Source organism: Salvelinus fontinalis, chromosome 2 (assembly GCF_029448725.1).
Source record: "Salvelinus fontinalis isolate EN_2023a chromosome 2, ASM2944872v1, whole genome shotgun sequence".
Taxonomy (NCBI): domain Eukaryota; kingdom Metazoa; phylum Chordata; class Actinopteri; order Salmoniformes; family Salmonidae; genus Salvelinus; species Salvelinus fontinalis.
Genome location: NC_074666.1, coordinates 65,033,434 through 65,060,506, shown reverse-complemented (window position 1 = coordinate 65,060,506; position 27,073 = coordinate 65,033,434). Strand labels below are relative to the sequence as shown.

At 44.1% G+C, this 27,073-nt stretch overlaps 2 protein-coding genes across 3 annotated transcripts; both read right to left on the bottom strand.

Moving 5' to 3' along the window:
* Positions 1-706: 706 nt before the first annotated feature.
* si:ch211-11k18.4 (sarcalumenin) lies at positions 707-18,380 on the bottom strand. Of its 2 annotated transcripts, XM_055941890.1 has the most exons (13): positions 15,464-15,550; positions 15,242-15,339; positions 9,975-10,086; positions 9,613-9,706; positions 9,368-9,422; positions 7,452-7,592; positions 7,079-7,239; positions 3,067-3,165; positions 2,778-2,923; positions 2,438-2,609; positions 2,202-2,314; positions 2,007-2,091; positions 707-1,924 (listed from the first exon to the last, which is right to left on the bottom strand). In XM_055941890.1, exons 3-13 carry the CDS (start codon positions 10,019-10,021, stop codon positions 1,868-1,870), a joined length of 1,170 nt encoding a protein of 389 aa, XP_055797865.1. In that variant the 5' UTR covers positions 10,022-10,086; positions 15,242-15,339; positions 15,464-15,550; the 3' UTR covers positions 707-1,867. The 2 variants fall into 2 exon arrangements, with proteins under 2 accessions (XP_055797865.1, XP_055797855.1); XM_055941880.1 differs by lacking the exons at positions 15,242-15,339; positions 15,464-15,550 and adding an exon at positions 18,080-18,380.
* Positions 18,381-18,572: 192 nt separating this feature from the next.
* On the bottom strand, positions 18,573-25,196 carry nudt9 (nudix (nucleoside diphosphate linked moiety X)-type motif 9). Its single transcript, XM_055942014.1, has 8 exons — positions 24,546-25,196; positions 24,064-24,348; positions 23,843-23,932; positions 23,348-23,434; positions 21,171-21,282; positions 20,282-20,428; positions 20,079-20,163; positions 18,573-19,839 (listed from the first exon to the last, which is right to left on the bottom strand). Exons 1-8 carry the CDS (start codon positions 24,635-24,637, stop codon positions 19,694-19,696), a joined length of 1,044 nt encoding a protein of 347 aa, XP_055797989.1. The 5' UTR covers positions 24,638-25,196; the 3' UTR covers positions 18,573-19,693.
* Positions 25,197-27,073: the final 1,877 nt, after the last annotated feature.

Here is a 27,073-nt window from a genome sequence, read left to right as displayed (position 1 = left end):
TCTTCAGCACGTTGGATGCTGTCATGAAATGTCCAGAAGATTTAGCGACCGGAACAGCCAATTGGTGGAGGCCCTGTGTGCCCTTGACACAGGGAGCCATTACTTTCTAGATGTGAAAAATGTAAACCACTGTTGGAGCTAATAAAAACTGATTTGGTCAAAGCTGAGCTTAGTGTTGTTCGCCAGTTTTTGCAGACTGAAATCACCCGCTCTGGCTCCAATCAGGAAAAATGGACCCCACTTGATATCCTGCAACGATTCTCTGGGCCTCTCTCCGCTATGTCGGTCACGCTTACCGCATTGAAACATGGATTGACTTTTAGGTGTCCACAGCTACATGCAAAAACTCATTTTCCACTTTGACAAACGCGTTCAGTCAGCACAGAAGAAGCATGCTACTGAGGAAAGCTAAACTAACTCAAATGGCATTTGAGGGGGATCTTACAAGAAGATTTAGCGGAGAGTGGAATGATCGATTACTCAGGAAGTTCCACAGAGCATCAAGGAAGCTGCAACTCTTTTGAAAAGGTAAGATTGAAACATTATTTTAGTTAACCTATTGTGTGGCGTGTAGTGTCCCCAAATACACGCCACACAATAGGTTAACAAATGTGACATCAATTTTCTCACTGCCCATATGGAATTAGAGGTTTGCATGGCTGATGCCAAACATGGGGTCGATATTCAAAAAATTCATGACACCTGCTGAACAGAAAACAGTGTACAAACTGTGCGTTTTAATTATATAATTTTGAATGAAACAGTAACAGTGTAGGAAAAGAAATTATATATAAAATAAAAAAAGGCTCTCGGTGTCACATCATGGTTGTTAACTGCTTGGTCACACACTGCTTATTCATGAGTCTCCCATTACATAGTCTCACAGTTAGTAACAATTGACATAATCAAGGTCAGAAAATGTGTGGAAGTGCACAATTGCAGCTTTGAACAGTTGCATGTGAACAAAAGGAACAGCAAGTAAACAGTGGTGCAAAAGTCATTTGATGCCGATTTGCTTACAGAGACATTGATTGCGGAGTTCACCTCGTACAAAACTACAGGTCCCATGTAATGTTATTGGTTTATATTGCATCATAGGTGTTTGTCTGAGCAAACAGGCACAGCTGTGGCTACCAAAAACACTGAAACAAATATATATAAATGCTTTGTTCAATTCATTATGTAGTTAGTGCACAGAATTCTCTCATACAAAAATACAGGTCCCATGATGCCAGTTTGCATGAGGATTGGAAAAACAACAATCAGGTAACATGGCAGTGAAACACCGGTAAATTAATGAGTACCAGAGTTAGGAGTTGGTTTCTAAGAGCTTACTGTATCAGACATTAAAGGTGATCTATGGTTTACAATAACATGAATGAACAGACATTAGACTGACAACACTTGGACAAGGATACATTTCCCATGTCACCCTGCGTGCGCCCGAGTGACACGTAAATGATGCGCTCAAGACAACTCGGAAACTCCGACATTTTCGACTTGGAAATTCGTCGTAGAAAGAGGAGGCCCAAGTTCTCCAGTTTTCGACCTGGTAGTTAATTTCACTCACCTGATGTCCCAGGTCTGAATCAGTCCCTGATTAGAAGGACAGGATTAACACCAGAAGTGTTTTGGCCTTCGATGGCTAACATTGAACAGCCCTGCTCTACGCAAATAATGTATGTTCATTTTAAAATCTGAGTTTCCGACTTGTCATAAGTGCACCATAAAGGCATGGCCAGGAAGGTAAAGCATGAACAGTTTAAACACTACATTACATTTGGTCCTCTACAGTGGAGATGTTAAGTGGTACTTCAGTGGTTTCCTCCATTCTTTCCTTCCATCGATCCATACCTTGCTTTTTCTATCAGTCCATATCTTGATCACCCACACTCTGGCGAAGGTATTCCTCATAGAGCTTCTTCTACAGGAAGGGAGAGATACGCTGTTAGTGGACAAGCGCACACACACACCACTGCACGCTCACACACACACACACACACTACCTTCTTGGTCTTCACCACCTCTTGCACATAATCCAGCTTTTCCTGTAGCTGCCTCTTCTGTCGGCCAGAGAGAGTGGGCCGAGTTCTGCAGAGAGAGAGAGAGAGAGAGAGACGCTTTAGGCATAATTCATTGATAACTGGTGGCACTTGAAGTTGAACAAGATCCCGCAGTTTGAGAGTGTGCTCAGCTCCTACCTGAAGGAGAAGCGAGCAAGAATGAGGAGTATGAAGGCGAGGAAGATGAGTCCGCCACAACTGTACAGCTGGTACTCCACAGACATGGAGTCAAACGCTCTCACTACAGGAGCCTGTTGGGGACAAAGGGCAAAGAGTCACAAACACAAAAACTCCCCCCACTCTGTCTCACACACACAACCATGGTCAGATTAACACCCACCCCTTCACTCTCTCTCTCTTACAAATACACTAACCAGGTATAGAGAGAGGGCCTCGATGCCGTCATGCCCCAGGGACATCTCTAGCAGCTCTTTGGAGAGGCTGCCCAGCACCAGGGCTGCCATCAGCATGAAGGGCACACTGAAGCCCAGTAGAGCCAACACACAGCCCTTACAGCGCGCCCGCCGGTTATCTACACTGGTCTGCCTGAGGGACAGAGAGAGAGAGAGGGGGGGGGGGGGGTTATTGTTGTGTTGGAAAGGAGAGAAGATCAGTGATGTGTGCTCGTGTCATCTACAATATCCTCAGTCAAGCTGTTTTTTCGGCACGTTGAGAATGAGTGTAGAACACACAAAGTATGCAGGCGTGTGCTACCTGTCGTGGCTGAGTGTATCTGCAATGGCCTTAGTGATGAGCTCACAGTCCTTCTCTAGGGAGTTGAGTGTGTTCTGGACCGTCTGGTTGATGGTCTTCTCGATGGTGCGACACGCTTCCTCAATCTGGTTCACACAGCGACTGGGCTGGGGTGGAGACAAGCAGGTGGAAGTGAAATTCAAAACATACGTACATAGAATACATACATTTGATTTATTTAGCTAGGATAGTCCAAGATTGCCCAGTGACTTTCAGGTGCAGTGTACAAAAAGGTGGGTGTGGTAGCTACCTTGTTGGGGTTGGGGACATAGATGGTAGGCATGTCAAAGCCACACTTGTTGAGTCCCGGCCGCTTGCACAGCTCCTGGACTATCTGCATCATCACCCTCTGAAACAGCCATTCACATGACAGGGAGATTAGTTGATGTCATAAACTAATCAGAAAATTCAAGCAGCAACCCCCCCCCCCCCTCTTATACACCACTGCTACTATGTTGTTATCTATGCATTGTCACTTTAATAACTCTACCTACATGTACATATTACCTCAACTAACCGGTGCCCCCGCACATTGGCTCTGTACCATTACCCCCCTGTATATAGTCTCGCTATTGTTATTTTACTGCTGCACTTGCACTACTTGTTACTTTTATTTCCTATCCGTATTTTTTTTAACTGCATTGTTGGTTAGGGGCTCGTAAGTAAGCATTTCACTGTAAGGTACATGTAACTAATAACATTTGATTGCACAACTCTGCCAGGACCTAGGCTCAAGGGAGACAAGTTTTTAAGTACTATATCTCTTGACACATTGATGAAAATCATGGCCTCTAAACATTCAAGTTGCATACTGGACTCTATTCCAACTAAACTACTGAAAGAGCTGCTTCCTGTGCTTGGCCCTCCTATGTTGAACATAATAAACGGCTCTCTATCCACCGGATGTGTACCAAACTCACTAAAAGTGGCAGTAATAAAGCCTCTCTTAAAAAAGTCAAACCTTGACCCAGAAAATATATATATATATTTTTTGGCCTATATCGAATCTCCCATTCCTCTCAAACAAAATTGAAAAAGCTGTTGCACAGCAACTCACTGCCTTCCTGAAGACAAACAATGTATACGAAATGATTCAGTCTGGTTTTAGACCCCATCATAGCACTGAGACTGCACTTGAAGTTGGTAAATGGCGTCAGACCGAGGCTCTGCATCTGTCCCCATACTCCTAGACCTTAGTGCTGCTTTTGATACCGTCGATCACCACATTCTTTTGGAGAGATTGGAAACCCAAATTGGTCTACACAGACATGTTCTGGCCTGGTTTAGATCTTATCTGTCGGAAAGATATCAGTTTGTCTCTGTGGATGGTTTGTCCTTTGACAAATCAACTGTAAATGTCAGTGTTCCTCAAGGCTCTGTTTTAGGACCACTATTGTTTTCACTATACATTTTACCTCTTGGTGATGTCATTCTGGAACATAATGTTTACTTTCATTGCTATGCGGATGACACACAGCTGTACATTTCGATGAAACATGGTGAAGCCCCAATATTAGCCTCCCTGGAAGCCTGTGTTTCAGACATAATGAAGTGGATGGCGGCAAATGTTCAACTTTTTTTATTTTATTTTTTCAAATTTGATCCCCTTTTCTCCCAATTTTTGTGGTATCCAATTGCTAGTAATTACTATCTTGTCTCATCGCTACAACTCCCGTACGGGCTCGGGAGAGGCGAAGGTCGAAAGCCATGCGTCCTCCGAAACACAACCCAACCAAGCCGCACTGCTTCTTAACACAGCGCACCTCCAACCCGGAAGCCAGCCGCACCAATGTGTCGGAGGAAACACCGTGCACCCGGCTCCCCTGGTTAGCGCGCACTGCGCCCGGCCAGCCACATCGCGCACCAGCGACTCCTGAGACAAGGATATCCCTACCGGCCAAACCCTCCCTAACCCGGACGACGCTAGGCCAATTGTGCGTCGCCCCACGGACCTCCCGGTCGCGGCCGGCTGCGACAGAGCGCGAACCCAGAGTCTCTGGTGGCGCGCCACCCGGGAGGCGAAATGTTCTACTTTTAAACTCGTACAAAACAGATGCTTGTTCTAGGTCCCAAGAAACAAAGAGATCTTCTGTTGAATCTGACAATTAATCTTGATGGTTGTACAGTCGTCTCAAATAAAACTGAAGGACCTCAGCGTTACTCTGGACCCTATCTATCTTTTGACGAACATATCAAGACTGTTTCACCCTCGACAACCACTGTGATTATTATTATTTGACCATACTGGTCATCTATGAACATATGAACATCTTGGCCATGTTCTGTTATAATCTCCACCCGGCACAGCCAGAAGAGGATTGGCCACCCCTCATAGCTTTGTTCCTCTCTAGGTTTCTTCCTAGGTTCTGGCCTTTCTAGGGAGTTTTTCCTAGCAACCGTGCTTCTACACTATTGCTTGCTGTTTGGGGTTTTAGGCTGGGTTTCTGTACAGCACTTTGAGATATCAGCTGATGTAAGAAGGGCTATATAAATGAATTTGATTTGATTCGTTTCAAGGACAGCTTTTTTCCAACTACGTGACATTGCAAAAATCTGAAACTTTGTCCAAAAATGACGCAGAAAAATGTATCCATGCTTTTGTCACGTCTACTGCAATGCTCTACTTTCTGGCTACCCGGATAAAGCACTAAATACACTTCAGTTGGTGCTAAACACGGCTGCTAGAGTTTTGACTAGAACCTCAAAATTTGATCATATTACTCCAGTGCTAGTCTCTCTACAGTGGCTTCCTGTTAAGGCAAGGGCTGATCAAGGTTTTACTGCTAACCTACAAAGCATTACATGGGCTTGCTCCTACCTACCTTTCCGATTTGGTCCTACCGTACATACCTACACGTACGCTACGGTCACAAGACGCAGACCTCCTTACTGTCCCTAGAATTTCTAAGCAAACAGCTGGAGGCAGGGCTTTCTCCTATTCGCTCCATTTTTATGGAATGGTCTGCCTATCCATGTGAGAGACGCAGACTCGGTCTCGACCTTTAAGCCTTTATTGAAGACTCATCTCTTCAGTAGGTCCTATGATTGAATGTAGTCTCTGCTTGCCGTCTCTGCTTGGCCGGTTCCCCTCTCTCCACTGGGATTCTCTGCCTTTAACCCTATTACAGGCGTTGAGTCACTGGCTTACTAGTGCTCTTCCATGCCGTCCCTAGGAGGGGTGCGTCACTTGAGTGGGTTGAGTCACTGACGTGATCTTCCTGTCCGGGTTGGCGCCCCCCCTTGGGTTGTGCTGTGGCGGAGATCTTTGTGGGCTATACTCGGCCTTGTCTCAGGATGGTAAGTTGGTGGTTGAAGATATCCCTCTGGTGGTGTGGGGGCTGTGCTTTGGCAAAGTGGTTGGGGTTATATCCTGCCTGTTTGGCCCTGTCCGGCCCTGTCCGGGGGTATTGTCAGACGGGACCACAGTGTCTCCTGACCCCTAATGTCTCAGCCTCCAGTATTTATGCTGCAGTAGTTTGTGTGTCGGGGGGCTAGGGTCAGTCTGTTATATCTGGAGTACTTCCCCTGTCTTATCCGGTGTCCTGTGTGAATTTAAGTACGCGCTCTCTAATTCTCTCTCTCGGAGGAGGACCTGAGCCCTAGGACCATGCCTCAGGACTACCTGGCCTGATGACTCCTTACTGTCCCCAGTCCACCTGGCCGTGCTGCTGCTCCAGTTTCAACTGTTCTGCCTGCGACTATGGAACCCTGACCTGCTCACCGGACGTGCTACCCGTCCCAGACCTGCTGTTTTCAACTCTCTAGAGACAACAGGAGCGGTAGAGATACTCTGAATGATCAGCTATGAAAAGCCAACTGACATTTACTTGATTGATTTGATTAGAAAACTAAAACTGGCTAACTTCGTCCCAGCCAACTGTCAACCTTGTTCATATTGTAGATATGTAAAAAGTGTGTGTAATAGGGAATTTCCAGGTGTAATAGACACAAAAGCGGTCGTTGATAAAGTTTAAAAAAAATCTCTGGTTTAGTACAATTTGCAAGAGAGAAACCTCCAGCACAGAAAACCAGTGTGTCCTTTGAACAAGCACCATTAGACTGGCGCCAATACTATCAGCAGATAGGTTATGGACAGTTATCCTTCACGTCTGGCCTCCAAGTCTAGTGACCAAAAAAACCTTGCACGAACAGAATCATGTGCATTACAGAAAAGGAAAAGCACAATGCATTGCGTTAAGCACTAAACTGAACATGAATTTTATTAATCTTAAATTTTCCCACTAGAGAGTGTGTGTGTGTACCTGTCTGTCCGACTCTCCCCCGGCCTCGTCGGCCTTGCTGAGGTAGAAGCGCAGACGGTCACCGTGCTTCTCGTTGAGCTTCTCCACGATGTTGAGGGTGCGTTTGCACAGCGCCTGGCCCATGGGGTCAAAGAACACCAGGATGAGGTCACACAGCTCGCCTGGGAGGGGACAGAGACGAGCCTGTTATGTTCTGTTCAATTAGCCAGATAAATAAACAAATGCAGAAACATGAAATACTGTAGCCGTCTTTACACGCAGATGGTGTGTGTGTGTGTCATGATGAAACACCGAGATGAATAAGAAAACAGTACATTCACAGAATCACACACTCTACACCACACACACACAGCACCATATTGTGGTGACCTACCCAGCCACATGATGGCCTGGTCCACATCGAAGGGGTACTTCATGTCCCCGTCCACCAGGCCAGGAGAGTCCACAAACGTCACCAGGCTGAAACGCTTTTGCCTGGACGTGCAGATCTCAGTACCCAGATACTCAGACACACCTACAGGCAGAGAGAGAGAAAGAACAATTCAAAGTGAGACCTTTACTTGAATGGTATTATCAAACATTTCACTCAGTGCTGACTAATGTTTAGAATGGGTTGTCAGTCATGCTGTCATCCCCATTGCATTTCTATCACATCATATACAGTGGCAAGAAAAAGTATATGAACACCATGGAATTACCTGGACTAAATTTGTCATAAAATTTGATCTGATCTTCATCTAAGTCACAACAAGACACAAAGACAGTCTGTTTAAACTAATAACACGTTTTCATGTCTTTATTGAACACACCGTGTAAACATTCACAGTGCAGGGTGGGAAAAGTATGTGAACCCTTGGATTTAATAACTGGTTGACCCTCCTTTGGCAGCAATAACCTCAACCAAACATTTTCTGTAGTTGCGGATCAGACCTGCACAACGGTCAGGAGGAATTTCGGACCATTCCGCTTTCCGCTGTTTCAGTTCAGCAATATTCTTGGGATGTCTGGTGTGAACCGCTCTCGAGGTCATGCAACAGCATCTCAAATCGGGTTGAGGTCAGGACTCTGAGAAGGCGTATTTTCTTCAGTTGAAGCCATTCTGTTGTTGATTTACTTCTGTGTTTTGGGTCGTTGTCCTGTTGCATCGTTGAGCTTCAATTGGCGGACAGATAGCCTTACATTCTCCTATAAAATGTCTTGATAAACTTGGGAATTCATTTCTCTGTCGATGACAGCAAGCTGTCCAGGCCCTGAGGCAGCAAAGCAGCTCCAAACCATGATGCTCCCTCCACCATACTTTACAGTTAGGATGAGGTTTTGATGTTGGTGTGCTATGCATTTTTTCTCCACACATAGTGTTGTGTGTTCCTTCCAAACAACTCAACTGTAATTTCATCTGTCCATAGAATGTTTTGCCAAGAGCGCTGTGGAACATCCAGATGCTCTTTTGCGAATTTCAGACGTGCAGCAATGTGTGTTTTGGACAGCAGTGGCTTCTTCCGTGGTGTCCTCCCATGAACACCATTCTTGTTTTACGTATTGTAGACTCGTCACAGAGATGTTAGCATCTTCCAGAGATCTGTAAGTCTTTAGCTGAAACTCTACGATTCTTCTTCTTAACCTTATTGAGCATTCTGCGCTGTGCTCTTGGAGTCATCTTTGCAGGATGGCCACTCCTAGGGAGAGTAGCAACAGTGCTGAACTTTCTTCATTTATAGACTATTAGTCTTCCTGTGGACTGATGAACATCAAGGCTTTTAGATATACTTTTGTAACCCTTTCCAGCTTTATGCAAGTCAACTATTCCTAATCTTGGGTCTCCTGAGATCCCTTTTGTTCGAGGCATGGTTCACATCAGGCAATGCTTCTTGTGAATAGCAAACTCAAATTTGTGTTTTTTATAGAACAAGGCAGCTCTAACCAACATCTCCAATCTCGTCTCAATGATTGTACTCCAGGTTAGCTGACTCCAATTAGCTTTTGGAGAAGTCGTTAGCCTAGGGGTTCACATACTTTTTCAAAAGTACACTGTGAATGTTTAAATGATGTATTCAATATAGACAAGAAAAATACAATAATTTGTGTTATTAGTTTAAGCAGACTGTTTGTCTGTTGTTGTGACTTAGATGAAGATCAGATCAAATTGTATTACCAATTAAATGCAGAAATACAGATAATTCCAAAGGGTTCACATACTTTTTCTTGCCACTGTATTACAGGCGAGGGAGGCGTTTCCTGAGTCCTACTTTGACGCTGACGAATGAGATTGAATCAACTCTGAAATCTCACCTTTGAGCTCGTGTAGAGGTTTGAAGTGTGGGTAAAGGTGCAGCGTGGCATTTCCCTAAAATACACCAAGAAACCAAACAAAGTTGCACATTCTGCGAGAAAAACACATCCACCATACACTGTGTGAGCACTTACTCAGTAAAAAAGGTAAAAGCCCTCAAAGTACCTCAACGAAAGTGCATGAATTGAGGAGCAAACAGAAGTTGAAGAGGAAATTCACTCAGAACTGTACCAGCTGTACTCACTGTGAGAGACTCTCTCTTGCGCCCACTTGTGACAAAGCTGAAGCCTTGCGTCTCAATGGCCACTCCTGTACGCTGGATGTGTTCCTCCACATACCTGAGACAGAAAGTTACAGCAGACATCATTTTAACAAGCACTCTCTCTGGTATTCACGTTATACTAGGTGTACGTCCACACACACATTAACAAATGGACCATGGGACATAATTACAATGACTTTGAAGCAAAAGGAAGCATAGGGGAAAGTAGCATCAGTGTAGGGAAAAGTCCCAGTCTCTGATGGAATACTTTTCAAAGTGCATCCTTCTCTCCACACTTTCTGTGGTTGTCAATGGTAAGGAACCTTGATCTGATTGAACATTACCAGTTGATGAAGGAGCTCTTGCCGGCAGAGTGGTTGCCCATCAACATGACCGTGATCTTTTTCCTGGGCGCCAGCAGAGTCACGCCAACGGACTGGGCCACTGCTACCAGCCCTAGAATGGAGACATGGAAGGATGTGATCAGGGTCGTATAATGCCGATTGATCAACTGTTAGTTTACTAGTATTAGCCACTAAGCTATAGCTAGCTAACTAATCTAGCTACCACTAACTATTGCTAATAACTCATACTGGTAGTTACATTAAAGCGGCAATCCTTAACTGAAATATTAACAGTGTCCTCCCCGCCACAGTTTCAGTAAAATACAACCACTTCAAATCCATAGACTACGCTATGGATGCAATGGTTCTGGTGGGGTTTGACTGTTGAACTAAGCTCAGGCATTTATAAGTTATATTCTTCATGAATCAATGGGTAGCTACATACCATTCATTTATAAGCAAGGTGCACCCCCCCCCAAAAAAAAATGACCAATGGGTAAAATAATTTGTTAATTCTGTAGATAATCCTCAAAGATCAATGATCCAAACCTAATTTCTCTATCATAATCCGTTCAAACGTGTAGGGCAGCCCCCAAAGTGACTCTTATCAACTGTGCACAAGAATTTCCTCTGTGTTGTCTTAGGAATTCAGTATTGTCTGTGTTGGTCTTGCCAAGCCCCATTGTCATACCTCTGAGAAGCAAAGGTAACACCATCTAGCTCTGATACACTATATATACACAAAGGTATGTGGACACCTCTTGGCAGTAGAATGACCTTACTGAAGAGCTCAGTGACTTTCAACATGGTATCCTATCCAACAAGTCAACAATTTCTGCCCTGCTAGAACTGCCCCGGTCAAATGTAAGTGATGTTATTGTGAAGTGGAAACATCTAGGAGCAACAACGGCTCAGCCGCAAAATGGTAGGCCACACAAGCGCACAGGATGGGCCGCAGAATGCTGAAGTGCGTAGCGAGTAAATATTGTCTGTCCTCGGTTGCAACACTCACCACAGAGTTCTAAACTGCCTCTGGAAGCAACGTCAGCACAATAACTGTTCGTCGAGAGCTTCATGAAATGGGTTTCCATGGCCGAGCAGCCGTACACAAGTCTAAGATCACCATACGCAATGCCAAGAGTCGGCTGGAGTGGTGTAAAGCTCACCGTCATTGGAGCAGTGGAAAAGCGTTCTCTGGAGTGATGAATAACGGTTCACCATCTGGCAGTCCGACGGACAAATCTGGGTTTGGCGGATGCCAGGAGAATGCTACCTGCCTGAATGCATAGTACCAACTGTAAAGTTTGGTGGAGGAATGGTCTGGGGCTGATTTTCATGGTTCAGGCTAGGCCCCTTAGTTCCAGTGAAGGGAAATGTTCATCTTGAATAGGAAGGTCGACCGCAAGCCAGGCCTAATCGCCCAACATCACTAATGCTCGTGGCTGAATGGAAGCAAGCCCCCGCAACATTGTTCAATCATCTAGTGCAGGTGTCAAACTCATTCCACGGAGGGCCTAGTGTCTGCAGGTTTTTGTTTTTTCCTTTCAATAAAGCCCTAGACAACCAGGTGTGGGGAGTTCCTAACTAATTAGTGATGTTAATTCATCAATCAAGTACAAGGGAGGAGCGAAAACCCGCAGACACTCGGCCCTCCGTGGAATGAGTTTGACACCTGTGATCTAGTGGAAAGCCTTCCCAGAAGAGTGTAGGCTGTTATAGCGACAAAAGGTGGAGACAAACTCCATATTAATGATTACAATAATGCCTTGTAATTCTTGTTAATGCCTTGTATGTGAATCCATTCATTTTACAAAGTAATTAAATACACTTGTATTTAGAATTCTATTCTTCATTGTCCATTACTGTTACTCAAGTCTCCATGCATATTCCTATTTATACTATGGAGCCAGATAAAGATAATTAATTTAAATGGGATAATTGCTTAGTCTTATTACTTGTCGCATGTGAGGTATATAAACTCAGCAAAAAAGAAACGTCCTCTCACTGTCAACTGCGGTTATTTAAAGAAAATTTAACATGTGTAAATATTTGTATGAACATAACAAGATTAAACAACAGACATAAACTGAACAAGTTCCACAGACATGTGACTAACAGAAATGGAATAATGTGTCCCTGATAAAAGGGGGAGGGGGTGGCAAAATAAAAAGTAACAGTCAGTATCTGGTCTGGCCACCAGCTGCATTAAGTACTGCAGAGCATCTCCTCCTCATGGACAGCACCAGATTTGCAAGTTCTTGCTGTAAGAATGTTACCCCACTCTTCCACCAAGGCACCTGAAAGTTCCCGGACATTTCTGGGGGGAGTGGCCCTAGCCCTCACATCTAACAGGTCCCAGACGTGCTCAATGGGATTGAGATCCGGGCTCTTCACTGGCCATGGCAGAACGCTGACATTCCTGTCTTGCAGGAAATCAGCCATACTGCTCATTCTGTGCGTGGTGACATTGTCATGCTGGAGGGTCATATCAGGATGAGCCTGCAGGAAGGGTACCACATGAGGGAGGAGGATGTCTACCCTGTAATGCACAGCGTTGAGATTGCCTGCAATGACAACAAGCTCAGTCCAATGATGCTGTGACACACCGCTCCAGACCATGAAGGACCCTCCACATCGATCCCGCTCCAGAGTACAGGCCTCAGTGTAACGCTCATTCCTTCGACGATAAACGCAAATCCGACCATCACCCCTGGTGAGACAAAACCACGACTCGTCAGTGAAGAGCACTTTTTGCCAGTCCTGTCTGGTCCAGCGACGGTGTGTTTGTGCCCATAGGCGACATTGTTTCCAGTGATGTCTGGTGAGGACCTGCCTTACAACAGGCCTACAAGCCCTCAGTCCAGCCTCGCTCAGCCTATTGCGGACAGACTGAGCACCGATGGAGGGATTGTGGGTTTCTGGTTTAACTCGGGCAGTTGTTGTTGCCATCCCGTACCTGTCCCGCAGGTGTGATGTTCGGATGTACCGATTCTGTGCAGGTGTTGTTACACGTGGTCTGCCACTGTGGACGTCCAGCTGTCCATCCTGTCTCCCTGTAGCGCCATGGCAATTTATTGCCCTGGCCACATACGTTGTCCTCATGCCTCCTTGCAGCATGCCTAAGGCACATTCACACAGTTGAGCAGGAACCCTGGGCATCTTTCTTTTGGTGTTTTTCAGTAGAAAGGCCTCTTTAGTGTCCTAAGTTTTCATAAATGTGACCTTAATTGCCTACCGTCTGTAAGCTGTTAGTGTCTTAACGACCGTTCCACAGGTGCATGTTCATTAATTGTTTATGGCTCATTGAACAAGCATGGGAAACAGTGTTTAAACCCTTTACAATGAAGTGAAGTGATTTGGATTTTTACAAATTATCTTTGAAAGACAGCGTCCTGAAAAAGGGACGTTTCTTTATTTGCTGAGTTTATAATATACTGCATATTCACATATTAAATATTACTGCCCACTACAAAAGTTACTGGAGTTTTATCTCTGTAGGATGGCCAGAACTAGGGTGACTAAAACAATGGAGGTCAGAGGGGGAAAAAAGTGGCAAAAAAATTTTTTCGGTAAAATTGCATCATGTCAGCTCTTCTGTGCCAGAATTAAGGCTGCTGACTACACTCACTTCTGTTATCATGAAGTGCTTTGAGAGACTAGTCAAGGATCATCTCTACCTTACCAGTCACCCTAGACCCACTCCAATTTGCTAACTGCCCCAATAGCTCCACAGACGATGCAATCGCCATCACAATGCTCTTTCCCACCTGGACAAGAGGAATACCTATGTAAGAATGCTGTTCATTGACTACAGCTCAGCATTCAACACCATAGTAACCTCCAAGCTCATCATTAAGATTGAAGCCCTGGGTCTGAACCTCCCCTGTGCAACTGGGTCCTGGACACAGGGGCCGCCCCAGGTGGTAAAGGTAGGAAACACCTCCACTTCGCTGATACTCAACACTGGGGCCCCACCATGTTGCGTGCTCAGCCCCCTCTTGTACTCCCTGTTCACCCATGACTGCGTGGCCAATCACGCCTCCATCTCAAATCATCAAGTTTTCAGACGACACAACAGTAGTAGGTTTGATTACCAACAATGATGAGACGGCCTACAGGGAGGAGATGAGGGCTCTGGGAGTGTTGTGCCAGGAAAATAACCTCTCACTCAACGTCAACAAAACAAAGGAGATGATTGTGGACTTCAGGAAACAGCAGAGGGAGCACCCCCTATCCACATCGACGGGACCGCAGTGGAGAAGGTGGAAAGCTTCAAGTTCCTTGGCATGCACATCACTGACAAACTAAAATGGTCCACCCACACAGACAGTGTGGTTGTTAGGGTAAATCCTAAGATGGTGAAGGCGCAACAGTGCCTCTTCAACCTCTGGAGGCTGAAGAAATTTGGCTTGGCACCTAAAACGTTCACAATCTTTTACAGATGCACAATTGAGAGCATCCTGTCAGACTGTATCATCGCCTGGAACGGCAACTGCACTGCCCGCAAACGCAGAGCTCTCCAGAGGGTGGACGCATATATATATATATATATATATATACACACACACACACACACACAGAGAGACTTGAAATCACTGGCCACTTTAATAAATGGAACACTAGTCACTTCAATAATGTTTACATATCTTGCATTACTCATCTCATATGTATATACTGTATCTTAGTCTATGCCGCTCTGACATTGCTCGTCCATATATTTATATATCCTTAATTCCATTCCTTTACTTAGATTTGTGTGTATTAGGTATATGTTGTGAAATTGTTACATATATTTCTTGTTAGATACTACTGTACTGTCGGAGCTAGAAACACAAGCATTTTGCTACACCCGCAATAACATCTGTTAAACACGCGTATGTGACCAATAAAAATGTGATTTGATTTATACAGGGGGTACCGGTACAGAGTCAATGTGCAGGGGCAACGGTTAGTCGAGGTAATATGTACATGTAGGTCGAGGTAAAGTGACTATGCATTAGGGATGCAACGGTATAGTGGGCCCACGGTTCGGTATGTATGAGGGTTTGTGGGCCACGGTACGGTTTCGGTATCTTTATATTTAAGAAAAGTGCGCTTGTATGACTCTCATACAGGTGACGAGTTTGCAAAACGTAGCTCTTCATCTCCCAATCCAGTACATAGTGAACCTTCACAGTGAGGTAGCTTAGAGTTACTCTGAAGGTCCATGTCTGTGTCAATTCATTTTCAATTTATCTCCGTGATGTTTAGTAGAGTTTGGGAATTACTTAGCTGCTGAAATGTGTGCGGGAGGGGACAATGTAACACGGTTCAACTTTTTTCATCAGGTGACAAAACGAGCGGACTGTCCTTGCTCCAGCTCCACCTGCAAGAGATACGGCCGGGTGATGGCCACGTAAATGACACGTTAAAAGTGTTTCCACTCGAGTAGCCGACAGTGTCAAAGCAATGCTTGCTAACTGTATTTTGTTTGTTTACGGTCTTCTTACCCTCGTCATCGTATTGAACGCTGAATAAAAAATGTTCCCACACAAAGGATTTGAAAGACGGCAGTGCTTCTTCAAATTTGCTTCTCTCTGTCTTGCTAGATCTCAACATTGTCACGTTGTAGCTGAGATAATATTTGTTTTTAGTTTCCCCATCTCTTCATGGGGCCCATTTAAGGAGGTTTCCTACCGAGAGTTCATTGCAAATCGTCCATTGGTTGTTTAAGGGGGAGGGGGTTGCGGTCACTGCGGGTGCCACATTGAGACATTGCTGTGGAGTAAAGTTTTTCAGCCCTCAGGAGCCCGTTAACGGCCTGGTGCCCTAAGCAGTTGCCTGCCAAGCCTGTTCACAAGCTGCACGCCTGGTTCTGTGGATCTGAATGTACAACGTGCGTGTAGTCTGCAGCACAATAAGCATGTTTTGGAAATTATAGGAAAAAGACAGGCATATCGTAATTCCACGGTTCACGTGCGTATAGAACCGTAGGGGGAGTACCGGACGTTTTGACAACATACTGTGTATCGTTGCATCCCTACTATGCATGGATAATAAACAGAGTAGCAGCAGAGTAAAAATGTAGGTGGGACAATGCAAATAGTCCTGGTACCCATTTGATTAGCTGTTCAGGAATCTGAGGACCCATGCCAATAGGCGTTGTCGTGCCCTCTTCACAACCATCTTGGTGTGTTTGGACCATGATAGTTTGTTGATGATGTGGACACCAAGGAACTTGAAGCTCTCAACCTGCTCCACTACATACGCGTCGATGAGAATGGGGGCGTGCTCGGTCCTCCTTTTCCTGTAGTCCACAATCATCTCCGTCTTGATCAAGTTGAAGGAGAGGTTATTATCCTGGCACCACACTGCCAGGTCTCTGACCTCCTTCCTATAGGCTGTCTCATCGTTGTCGGTGATCAGGCCTACCACTGTTGTGTCGTTGGCAAACTTGATGATGTGTTGGAGTCGTGCTTGGCAATGCAGTCATGGGTGAACAGGGAGTACAGGAGGGGGGCCGGTATAGTACGATTCAATTTTAGTCCTGTATTGATGCTTTGCTTGTTTGATGGTTCGACGAAGCGTGATTTCTTACAAACTTCCGGGTTAGAGACCCGCTCCTTGAAAGCAGCAGCTCTACCCTTTAGCTCAATGCGGATGTTGCCTGTAATCCATGGCTACTGGTTGGGGTATGTACGTACGGTCACTGTGGGGACGACGTCGTTGATGCACTTATTGATGAAGCCAGTGACTGATGTGGTGTACTCCTCAATGCCATCTGAAGAATCCTAGAACATATTCCTCTCTGCGCTAGCAATGCATTCCTGTAGCTAAGCATCTGCATCATCTGACCACTTCCTTATTGAGAGAGTCACTGTTACTTCCTGTTTTTGTTTGTAAGCAGGAGGATGGAGTTATGGTCAGATTTGCCAAATGGAGGGAGAACTTTGTATGCGTCTCTGTGTGTGGAGTAAAGGTGGTCTAGAGTTTTCCCCCCCCTCTGGTTGCACATTTAACACGCTGGTAGAAATTAGGTAAAATAGATAAGTTTCCCTGCATTAAAGTCCCCGGCCACTAGGAGCGCACGTTTTGGTTCATGTCAATGCAGAGCCCACCACATTGTAAAACAATTTGAGAGGTGCACAGCGATGTGGTACGGAGCTCAATTTGACCTCTGCGTGCCTCTGGAGGCTATGCAATTACATCACACCATGCCTCCGACCACACTTTCTTATCAAGCATAAATTGTCTCTTATCCATAGGATATAGTGTATTTGTCATTTTAGGGAACTATCGCTTTAACAAAATGTGTGATGAACATGAATTAATATATTTGATGTGATTTAATTAATCAATTAAACGCATGTACTTTAACATTCTGTGCCAGATAAGGTTCTATGGCTGAACCCAGATTGAAAAACAATGAATATAATAACATATTTGGGGGCCAGGGCTAAGCCAGGGTTTCCCAAACTCAGTCCTGGGATGACCACTAGTACCTCACAACTGATTCAAAAAAAATCTAGGCTTGATGAGGAGTTGGTTATTTGAATCAGCTGTGTAGTTCTAGGGCAAGAGCCTAAACGTGCACCCAAGCCCCAAGTGCCGAGTTTGGGGAAACCCTACCCGAAGCCACCGCTTATGTTGCTTATGCCAGGAGCCAGCCCTGCTCAGAACTATGCTTTGTGAAGATATACCCTTATAGTCCCAACGTCTGATTTGTCTTCGTAAAATGCATTTTATAACAAACATTTCAACACTATAAAACTGACAAGGTACAAATCTGTCGTTCTGCCCCTGAGCAAGGCAGTTAACCCACTGTTCCACGGGCGCCGAAGACGTGGGTATCGATTAAGGCAGCCCACCACACCTTTCTGATTCAGATGGGTTGGGTTAAATGGGTTACACATTTCAGTTGAAGGCATTCAGTTGTACAACTAACTAGGAATCCCCCTTTCAACGTAATGCTAGCTAGCTACTAGCTAACGCGTTAGTCAGAATCAATGAGTCATACCAAATATAGCTAGCTAAACATACAGGCTGAATGACATTCAGCAAATGTCTGCTGAAATTGGTTGATATCTTAATTAAATCTTCATTTGATGAGACATTAGCTAACTCACCACTGTCGGCATCGATGTACAATTGATGACAGTCTCGTAAAATGCGCTCATCGCAAGACACACTTCCAGACGAGTCGGCATTTGCCGCGACTCGGCTCTTGATTTTCCCAGACATTGCAAAACGTTAATCTAAACGTATCGATGAAAATAACAAACGTTGCTTTAAACTATAAAAGTATTAACTAGCTACTCATTCAATTTCAGATTGATCTAAAATGCCCCTCTTCTTACTCATTCTAAGTTTAAATCACCCCGGTCGGTTGAAAAGGAACGTCGGCGCCACGTAGTCAACTAGAATACGCAAAGCCTTTCGGGTAGTGTAGTTCCTGGTTCTCCTTTTTCTTTGGTATCATGCCAGTCATGTTACATTTCGTAATACAAAAGAAAAGGAAAAATTGCACCACCAACTAACCCTACACACATATACCAAAGTATAATAATTGATATGTCTTTACATAACACTTGGCTTCATCACAAACAAAATAGACTGATATTGTTTAAAATGCCTTTATTTTTGATTATGGCATTTTTAATTGAAGCAAAAGCTAAACTCAGACGCGTTTCGGCATCATGGCCTTGGTCAAGGAGTAACAAAGAAACAATGAGAGCATGTCTTCTTTTGAGCAAACCAGGGTCCCATCTGCCCTGATTACAGAGGGAGTGGTTACAGATTGGTCATTGGTGGACACCACATAGGAAACAGCAATAGGTAATATACATTCTAAATAGATATATCAAACCGCATATTAAGGTTAGAAGCAGTAGAGGTCTAAGTGGTTCTTGCCTTGAATATGGAAGGACACAAATTTATTTCTCACCATTTCTGTAGGGTCTATAGTTTGCTATAACTACTTTGTGGTGTGTTTTTTGCCCTATTACCCTTTTCTATGTTTTATCTTTTGTGCTCCATATTTGCTGCCATCTAGTGAGCTTTGTAGTATGGCTCTTCTCACTCTATATTTTTTTGTCCTTCCATATTCAATTGTTAATCTTTTGTTGTTGTTGCTCTTTTGCACCCCAGTATCTCTACTTGCACATCATCATCTGCACATCTATCGCTCCAGTGTTAATGCTAAATTGTAATTATTTCGCCTCTATGGCCTATTTATTGCCTTACCTCCCTAATCTTACTACATTTGCACACACCGTACATAGATTGTTCTATTGTGTTATTGACTGTACGTTTGTTTATCCCATGTGTAACTCTGTTGTTGTTTGTGTCGCACTGCTTTGCTTTATCTTGTCCAGGTCACAGTTGTAAATGAGAACTTGTTCTCAACTGGCCTACCTGGTTAAATAATGGTGAAATAAAAATAAAAAGCCCATAACTACTTAGACCTTTCTACTGCTTCTAACCTTAATTTGCATTTTGATAGTGTATATATATTTAGAATGTATATTACCTATTGCTTTTCACTGTTTACTATGTGGTATGTGGTTACTCTGTAACCACTCCCTCTTTAATCAGGGCTGATGGGAACATGATTTGTTCAAAAGAAGACATGCTCTCATTGTTTCGTTACTCCCTGATCAAGGCCATGATGCCAAAACAGTGATAATGCTGCAGGGCCTTGCTCCGGCCAATCCTCTTGAACGTGAGGACAGTTTCCTTGGTTACCAGTGAGCATGCCTCTCCTTGGCGACCACCTCCAAGAACTGGGAGTGGCTTGCATAGAGGGATAGGACGGAGTCAAGGTCGATCCAGTGGACTTGCCCGGCATCATCGCCCGCTTCCAATGGGAGCTCGCTCACACTGTTACCTAGGTAACCAGAGCAAAAATCTACATTTCAGAGAACTGCAATGTGTGTACAAATAAAATGCAGAATGGGGAAAAATGTAAAGGATAAGGAAACATGTTGCATGCTATCCTGCTGTGAGAATAGCCAAATCCTTATTGTTTTCATTGAATTTTGTCAACATTTTTCCTGCATAGATAAGACTGCCTTAACTTGTTGTTTATCAGTGTCTATAATATCATAAGAGTAATCATTGATTTACCTGTATCATCATGGAAGTTGACAGCAACCGTTTCCATCCAAGAGTTGTCATTATTTCTTGGGTCATCTACATAGCCCTTATAAACCTGAGAAGTAGATGAGGGACAGAGAGAGAGAAAGAAAACAAGTGTTTTATGTCAACTACACAAACAAATACAAAATGAAAATAAATATATGATGATAAATTCTTTCTAGCTTGCTGACCTCCAGACCCGGCGAGTTGAACAGCTGAGTGATGCGCTCGTGGATCCGCTCTCTGTCCTGGGGGGAAGCTGCCAGGGAATTCAGAGCCTCCTCAGAGAACTCACGCTGCAGGGTGAGGGACACCAGCTCCCCCGGGTCTACCATACCCTACACACTCAAACACACGTCATCGTCCATAAGAATACAGTGAGGTGGCCAAGATGATACAGATGTTCAGAGCAGGTGAGCAAGAGGAGGGAAAAGCAGGTGAGAGAGGAGGAAAGAGCTTTTTTTTTGTATTATTATGAATAATTATTTGTTACCTTTATTTAACTAGGCAAGTCGGTTAAGAACAAATTCTTATTTACAATGACGGCCTACCAAAAGGCCTCCTGTGGGGACGGGCTGGGATTTAAAAAAATAAAATAAAAATACTACAGGACAAAACACACATCAGGACAAGAGAGACACCACAACATAAAGATAGACCTAAGACAACAACATAGCATGGCAGCAAACATGACAACACATCATGGTAGGAACACAACATGACAACATGGTAGGAACACAACATGGCAGCAGCACAAAACATAGTACAAACATTATGGCACAGACAACAGCACAAAAAGGTGGAGACAACAATACATCACGCGAATCAGCCACAGCAGTCAGTAAGAGTGTCCATGATTGAGTCTTTGAATGAAGAGATGGAGATAAAACTGCAGTTTCAGTGTTTGTTGCAGCTCGTTCCAGTCGCTAGCTGCAGCGAACTGAAAAGACGAGTGACCCAGGGATGTGTGTGCTTTGGGGACCTATAACAGAATGTGACTGGCAGAACGGGTGTGGTATGTGGAGGATGAGGGTTAGACAGAGGAGGGAAGAAGGAAGGAGTTTAAAAAATCCCCCTCACCCCTGGGATGGCCCATTCCCCACAGTCTCTCCTCTTGATGGACACAAACTGCAAAACTGGCAGTTTGGACACTGGGTGCGACACTTGCTGTCCAGCTGAGTCTCTCTTCCACCTGTAGGGCGGTGACACATCCAGTAGCGACAGGTTAAACCACGGAAACTACAGTACGCAAATCTACCCCTAACTCCATAGGCCAGGGGTATTCAACTCTTACCCTACGAGGTCCGGAGTCTTCTGTTTTTTTGTTCTACCTGATAATTAATTACACACCCGGTGTCCCTGGTCTAAATCATTAATTGCACACACCTGATTAGAGGGGAACAATGAAAAAATTCAGTGGCACTGGCTTCGAGGTCCAGAGTTGAGTTTGAGGGTCATAGGCACTTCTGAGAGAGATGAACAGTTGAAGTCGGAAGTTTACATACACTTAGGTTGGAGTCATTAAAACTTGTTTTTCAACCACTCCACAAATTTCTTGTTAAAAAACTATAGTTTTGGCAAGTCGGTTAGGACATCTACTAAGTGCATGATAGAAGTAATTTTTACAACAATTGTTTACAGACAGATTATTTCACTTATAATTCACTGTATCACAATTCAAGTGGGTCAGAAGTTTACATACACTAAGTTGACTGTTCCTTTAAACAGCTTCCAGAAGATGATGTTATGGCTTTAGAAGCTTCTGATAAGCTAATTGACATAATTAGAGTCAATTGGAGGTGTACCTGTGGATGAATTTCAAGGCCTACCTTCAAACCCAGTGCCTCTTTGCTTGACATCATGGGAAAATCAAAAGAAATCAGCCAAGACCTCAGAAAAAAAAATGGAGACCTCGACAAATTTGGTTCATCCTTGGGAGCAATTTCCAAACGTCCGAAGGTACCACGTTCATCTGTACAAACAATAGTACGCAAGTATAAACACCATGGGACCACGCAGCCGTCATACCGTGCAGGAAGGAGACGCGTTCTGTCTCCTAGAGATGAACGTACTTTGGTGCAAAAAGTGCAAATCAATCCCAGAACAACAGCAAAGGACCTTCTGAAGATGCTGGAGGAAACGGGTACAAAAGTATCTATATCCACAGTAAAACGAGTCCTATATCGACATAACCTGAAAGGCCGCTCAGCAAGGAAGAAGCCACTGCTCCAAAACCGCCATAAAAAAAGGCAGACTACGCTTTGCAACTGCACATGGGGACAAAGGTCGTACACTTTGGAGAAATGTCCTCTGGTCTGATGAAACAAAAATATAATTCTTTGGCCATAATGACCATTGTTATGTTTGGAGGAAAAAGGGGGAGGCTTGCAAGCCGAAGAACACCATCCCAACCGTGAAGCACCGGGGTGGCAGCATCATGTTGTGGGGGTGGTTTGATGCAGGAGGGACTGGTGCACTTCACAAAATAGATGGCATCATGAGGGAGGACAATTATGTGGATATATTGAAGCAACATCTTAAGACATCAGTCAGGAAGTTAAAGGTTGGTCGCAAATGGGTCTTCCAAATGGACAATGACCCTAAGCATACTTCCAAAGTTGTGGCAAAATGGCTTAAGGACAACAAAGTCAAGGTATTGGAGTGGCCATCACAAAGCCCTGACTTCAATCCCATAGAAAATTTGTGGGCAGAAGTGAAAAAGCGTGTGAGCAAGGAGGACTACAAACCTGACTCAGTTACACCAGCTCTGTCAGGAGGAATGGGACAAAATTCACCCAACTTATTGTGGGAAGCTTGTGGAAGGCTACCCAAAACGTTTGACCCAAGGTAAACAATTTAAAGGCAATGCTACCAAATACTAATTGAGTGTATGTAAACCTCTGACCCACTGGAAATGTGATGAAAGAAATAAAAGCTGAAATAAATCATTATCTCTACTATTATTCTGACATTTCACATTCTTAAAATAAAGTGGTGATCCTAACTGACCTAAGACAGTGAATTGTTACTAGGGTTAAATGTCAGGAATTGTGAAAAACTGAGTTTAAATCTATTTGGCTAAGGTGTATGTAAACTTCCGACTTCATCTCTATCTCTTGCCTAGGGGGTAGGGGTGACCAACATTGGGCACAGGAGTTGGTTTGACTTTAAAGAGATTTTGTGGGAAGGTTAGGGTTAAGTTATCTGAAGAGTAAATGCATACTTTAAGAGATGATGGAATAAAGTGGGAAAGTTACCTGGTAACAATGGGATCTGCTGCGTGATTGGGTCCCCACCGTCCCAGCAAACCTCTCCCAGTCAAACCAGTGCGACCTCGAGGATTTCTACAGGAGGACAAGAGTTAGTTTACGTATGAGGAATTGCTACACATACAATTATTTAAAATTGATATGAGGTCATATACATGTAGAACTCTGTAGCAAAACACTACTTAGTAACATGCTGCAGAATGCTAGCTTATCATTGGCTAGGCAATGCTTGAATAGGGTCACACATTTGCCACAGTTGCAGTTGGAGATTTTAAAGATACACTCAGCAAGATGACATCAGCTTCAACAGAATTCAAATCTGCTAAGAATGATTTTCTTGGGGATTTCCACAATTTGAGACAACAAATGGCATGCTTGGCATATTTGAATGCAGTTGATGTTGTCTGTAAGTAGGTAGTTGTGTATTATGATGTCATCTTGCTGAGGGTCACCATTGTAGAACTGTGTTGGATGAAGGCTCACAGTGGCATGCCTTGCTCCACTCTGTAGTCTCCCTCGTGACTCCGCCTGTCCACATTGCCATCCAGAGCGTTAAACCGCGGGGAGAAAGACCTGTGAAATAATACAACATTGTAAAAATACTTAATAATCATCAATAATGAACTAATCAGTTATAATCACATGTCAGTAAAACAGATGACAAAATGAATTTGAAACCCTCTCTCTCTCTCTCTCTCTCTCACCTGATGTCCTGATCGGCCCATACAGGCTTGATGAGTACAGATGGGGCAGTGTAGCTCACTGGTCTGTACTGGGGCCAATCAGTATTCCAGTCAACTTTGTCATCAGGCACTGGGAACCGCTGTGTCTCTGAGCCGGGGTACTTTGGGCATCTGGCCTTGTTGTGAGGGGCCGAGCAGGGCATAGTGAAGACACTGGGCGGTAGCACACACAGACTACAGCCACTGGTACTGAAGCTTTTACTAACTCTGGCAGAAAACTGGTAAGAAGAGAATGAGGTGAGAGGCCTGGGAAGAGAGAGAGAGATTTAATATCTAAAAGTAACATTTTAAGTAATCTTAGCAATCTATGACAATAGTAACATAAAACAGGGAGTAGCTACAATGCAGAGAAAAAGGCAGAAGGTGAAAAGAACAGATAACTACGCAATGATACGAATAGAATGATCATAGGTCTCCAAAATTACTTCAGAATGATTCCATACCTGATTCCCGAGGTGCAGAGGCAAAATGGAAATCCTAAAAGGGTAAGTGCTATTCGAATCGGCCCAACCCAGTTTCGTCGCACTCGTATCATAACCAGATAGTCAACACAGTACAGGCCTGTATACACACTGATAATGCTGCAGTAACCAGGAAATACAGAAATCCCGCTGCTATGCTTTTTTAAATAATTACTGAATCGTATAGGAATATTTCAGTGTTGTTGCGGACGGCGCAATCATAAATTATTTTGAAGCTGCCTTTGCTCATATGATTCGATGTTTAATTCAGTTTCAACACACTGTACCACAGATACAACACAGCTTGTCGTATCCAACGTGACAAATTAGTCACAGTGGGCAGAACAAGCAAGGAGGGGGGCAGAGCCAAGCACGAGCTAGCGAGTTCCCATTGTCGCGTTCTAGCATATTTCTGTTTAGGGAACTCCTACTCTGTGACGTGCGCGTGTTCAAAAACTCAAATCGCCCTTGCACTCCTTCCAAACAACGCAATTTAAAAAAAAATGTGGCAAAGGGTAAAATCTACAGAACTTAGTCCACTCTGTTCGTAGCAGATTGTAGTTTTGGGAACAGAAAACTGTATTGAAATCAAATGTTTTATCGATGAGAAAATTAGCACAACGTCTGCCAAAATCCATCTCCTCCCACTGCCGGCCACTTGGCTTCCTATCATCACCATATGTGGCAGTGAGTGGATACCCGGATGCTTCACACCTAAAGGTCTGGTGAAATATCTGGCTCATTGTTCGATATGTGACTGTACTGTCTTTAGTTTCAACCTGTGTTTCTGCTTCCGTATGTCGTCGTAACGTCATCGGCCAGTCTGCACTTTGATCACAAATAAAACAATGAGCCAGATGTTTCACCGGATGTATGAATCTGAAGCATCCGGTTAGCATTTCCACTTGGTGGCGTAGACATGAGAGGGATCAGAGAGGAAGAGAGACCCAACTCGGCGGAAAATCTGTCTCCCTCCAGCAGGTGACGTTTTTTCATTGTTTCGCACACCAAGCAAAGAGGTTTAGTATGGAGGTCAATGAGTCGAATTTGGTCCCCAAATAGTGTCTTATTTGCTTCATGAGGTTTATCTGATCAAATAGAAGTTTCGTAATGCTTAAGTTGTTACAAGTGTACTAATATAAGTAGGACATGTGACATCCCGACAAATTTGAGGAAAAACACTTTATATTAGAGTTGTCTCAAGATGGCTATGCATATTTATGGCATGAGGCTAGTAGCATAGCATCTCCCTCCATTGAATACAGGCGGTTCACGTCAACAACCCTCATCGAATATTTAAAAAAGGATTGCAATAATGAGACGTATCCACCAATCCAATGAAAGGATAGCTAGACAGCCCACCGCTTTGTGGACAACGACTCTAGTTGTTAGGGCGGAGAGACATGTATCTTGTCAGTTTATCCATAATCTTTGGTGGGATACAGATTTGAGGAAAGAGAACAGAGACAGACGAAGGAGGTTCGATGACGTGAAAGCGTAAGAATGGCGCTGTTAAGATCAGAGATTCGTCTCCTGAGTTTACAACTTTGTTCAAGGTGTACATACCTACATCTCCTGATTTCAAACCAAGTAATACTTCTTATAGTGTTTGTGACGCTCGCCGTTTGGTGGGACGTAGATCCGGTGGAAATGGCAAGACTGAGAATACCCTGTTTGTCTTGTTGAGCTTTGATACAGAGTTTCTTCCTGATAAGGTCGGGTAAGGTTATATTTGCTATTCTGTGAGGGCCTTTGTTTCGAACCCGCTTCGGTGCTTTAGGTGCTAAGGATTCGGACATGTTGCAGCAGTGTGTAGAAGGGAGATCCCACAATGTGAGAAATGTGCAGGAGGGCACAGTCAGAGGGAGTGTACAGTTGGGATAGAGAAAGCACTGTGTGTCACCTGTGGGGGTGCCCATGCAGCTGGGGATCTGAAGTGCCCTGTGAGAGAGACAGGTGGAGATTGCCAGAGTGTGATTGGGGAAGAACGTTTCCAATGCTGAGGAAGTGAAGAGAGTAGAGGATAGCCCAAGGGTGAGTGAGTCGACTGGGAGGCCCACAGTGAGTAGGCCTGAAGAGAGAGAGCCAGAGAGGATGAATTAGAGTAAAGTTGGATTTCTTGCTTTTATAGCCATTGTGATCCACTGCACGGCACTGTTGGAGCGGAAATCACAGAAGTTAGATGTGGTAGTTGCAGAGGTAGAGAAATATTATGGTGTGAGAGATTTTAGTGCAGAAGATCTACAGGAGGTTTTGAGAAAAGGGGTTGTTGTAGGATCGTTTAGGGCCAAAGTAGTGGAATGGGGTGGTGGGTTTTTGGGGAAAGCGTATAGGTACAGGGTAAGATGGTGTGGCAATTAAGTTTTTCCCATTCCCCTTTGCCCTGTATTAATTTATTTATTTTTGTCACAATGTAGAATGCACATTCCGAACTATAAAAGGCGGCAATATGCCAAAAGCATCTAGTCTTTCCCGGAAATTCACAAGAAGAAGAAGGCATTTCCACTCAC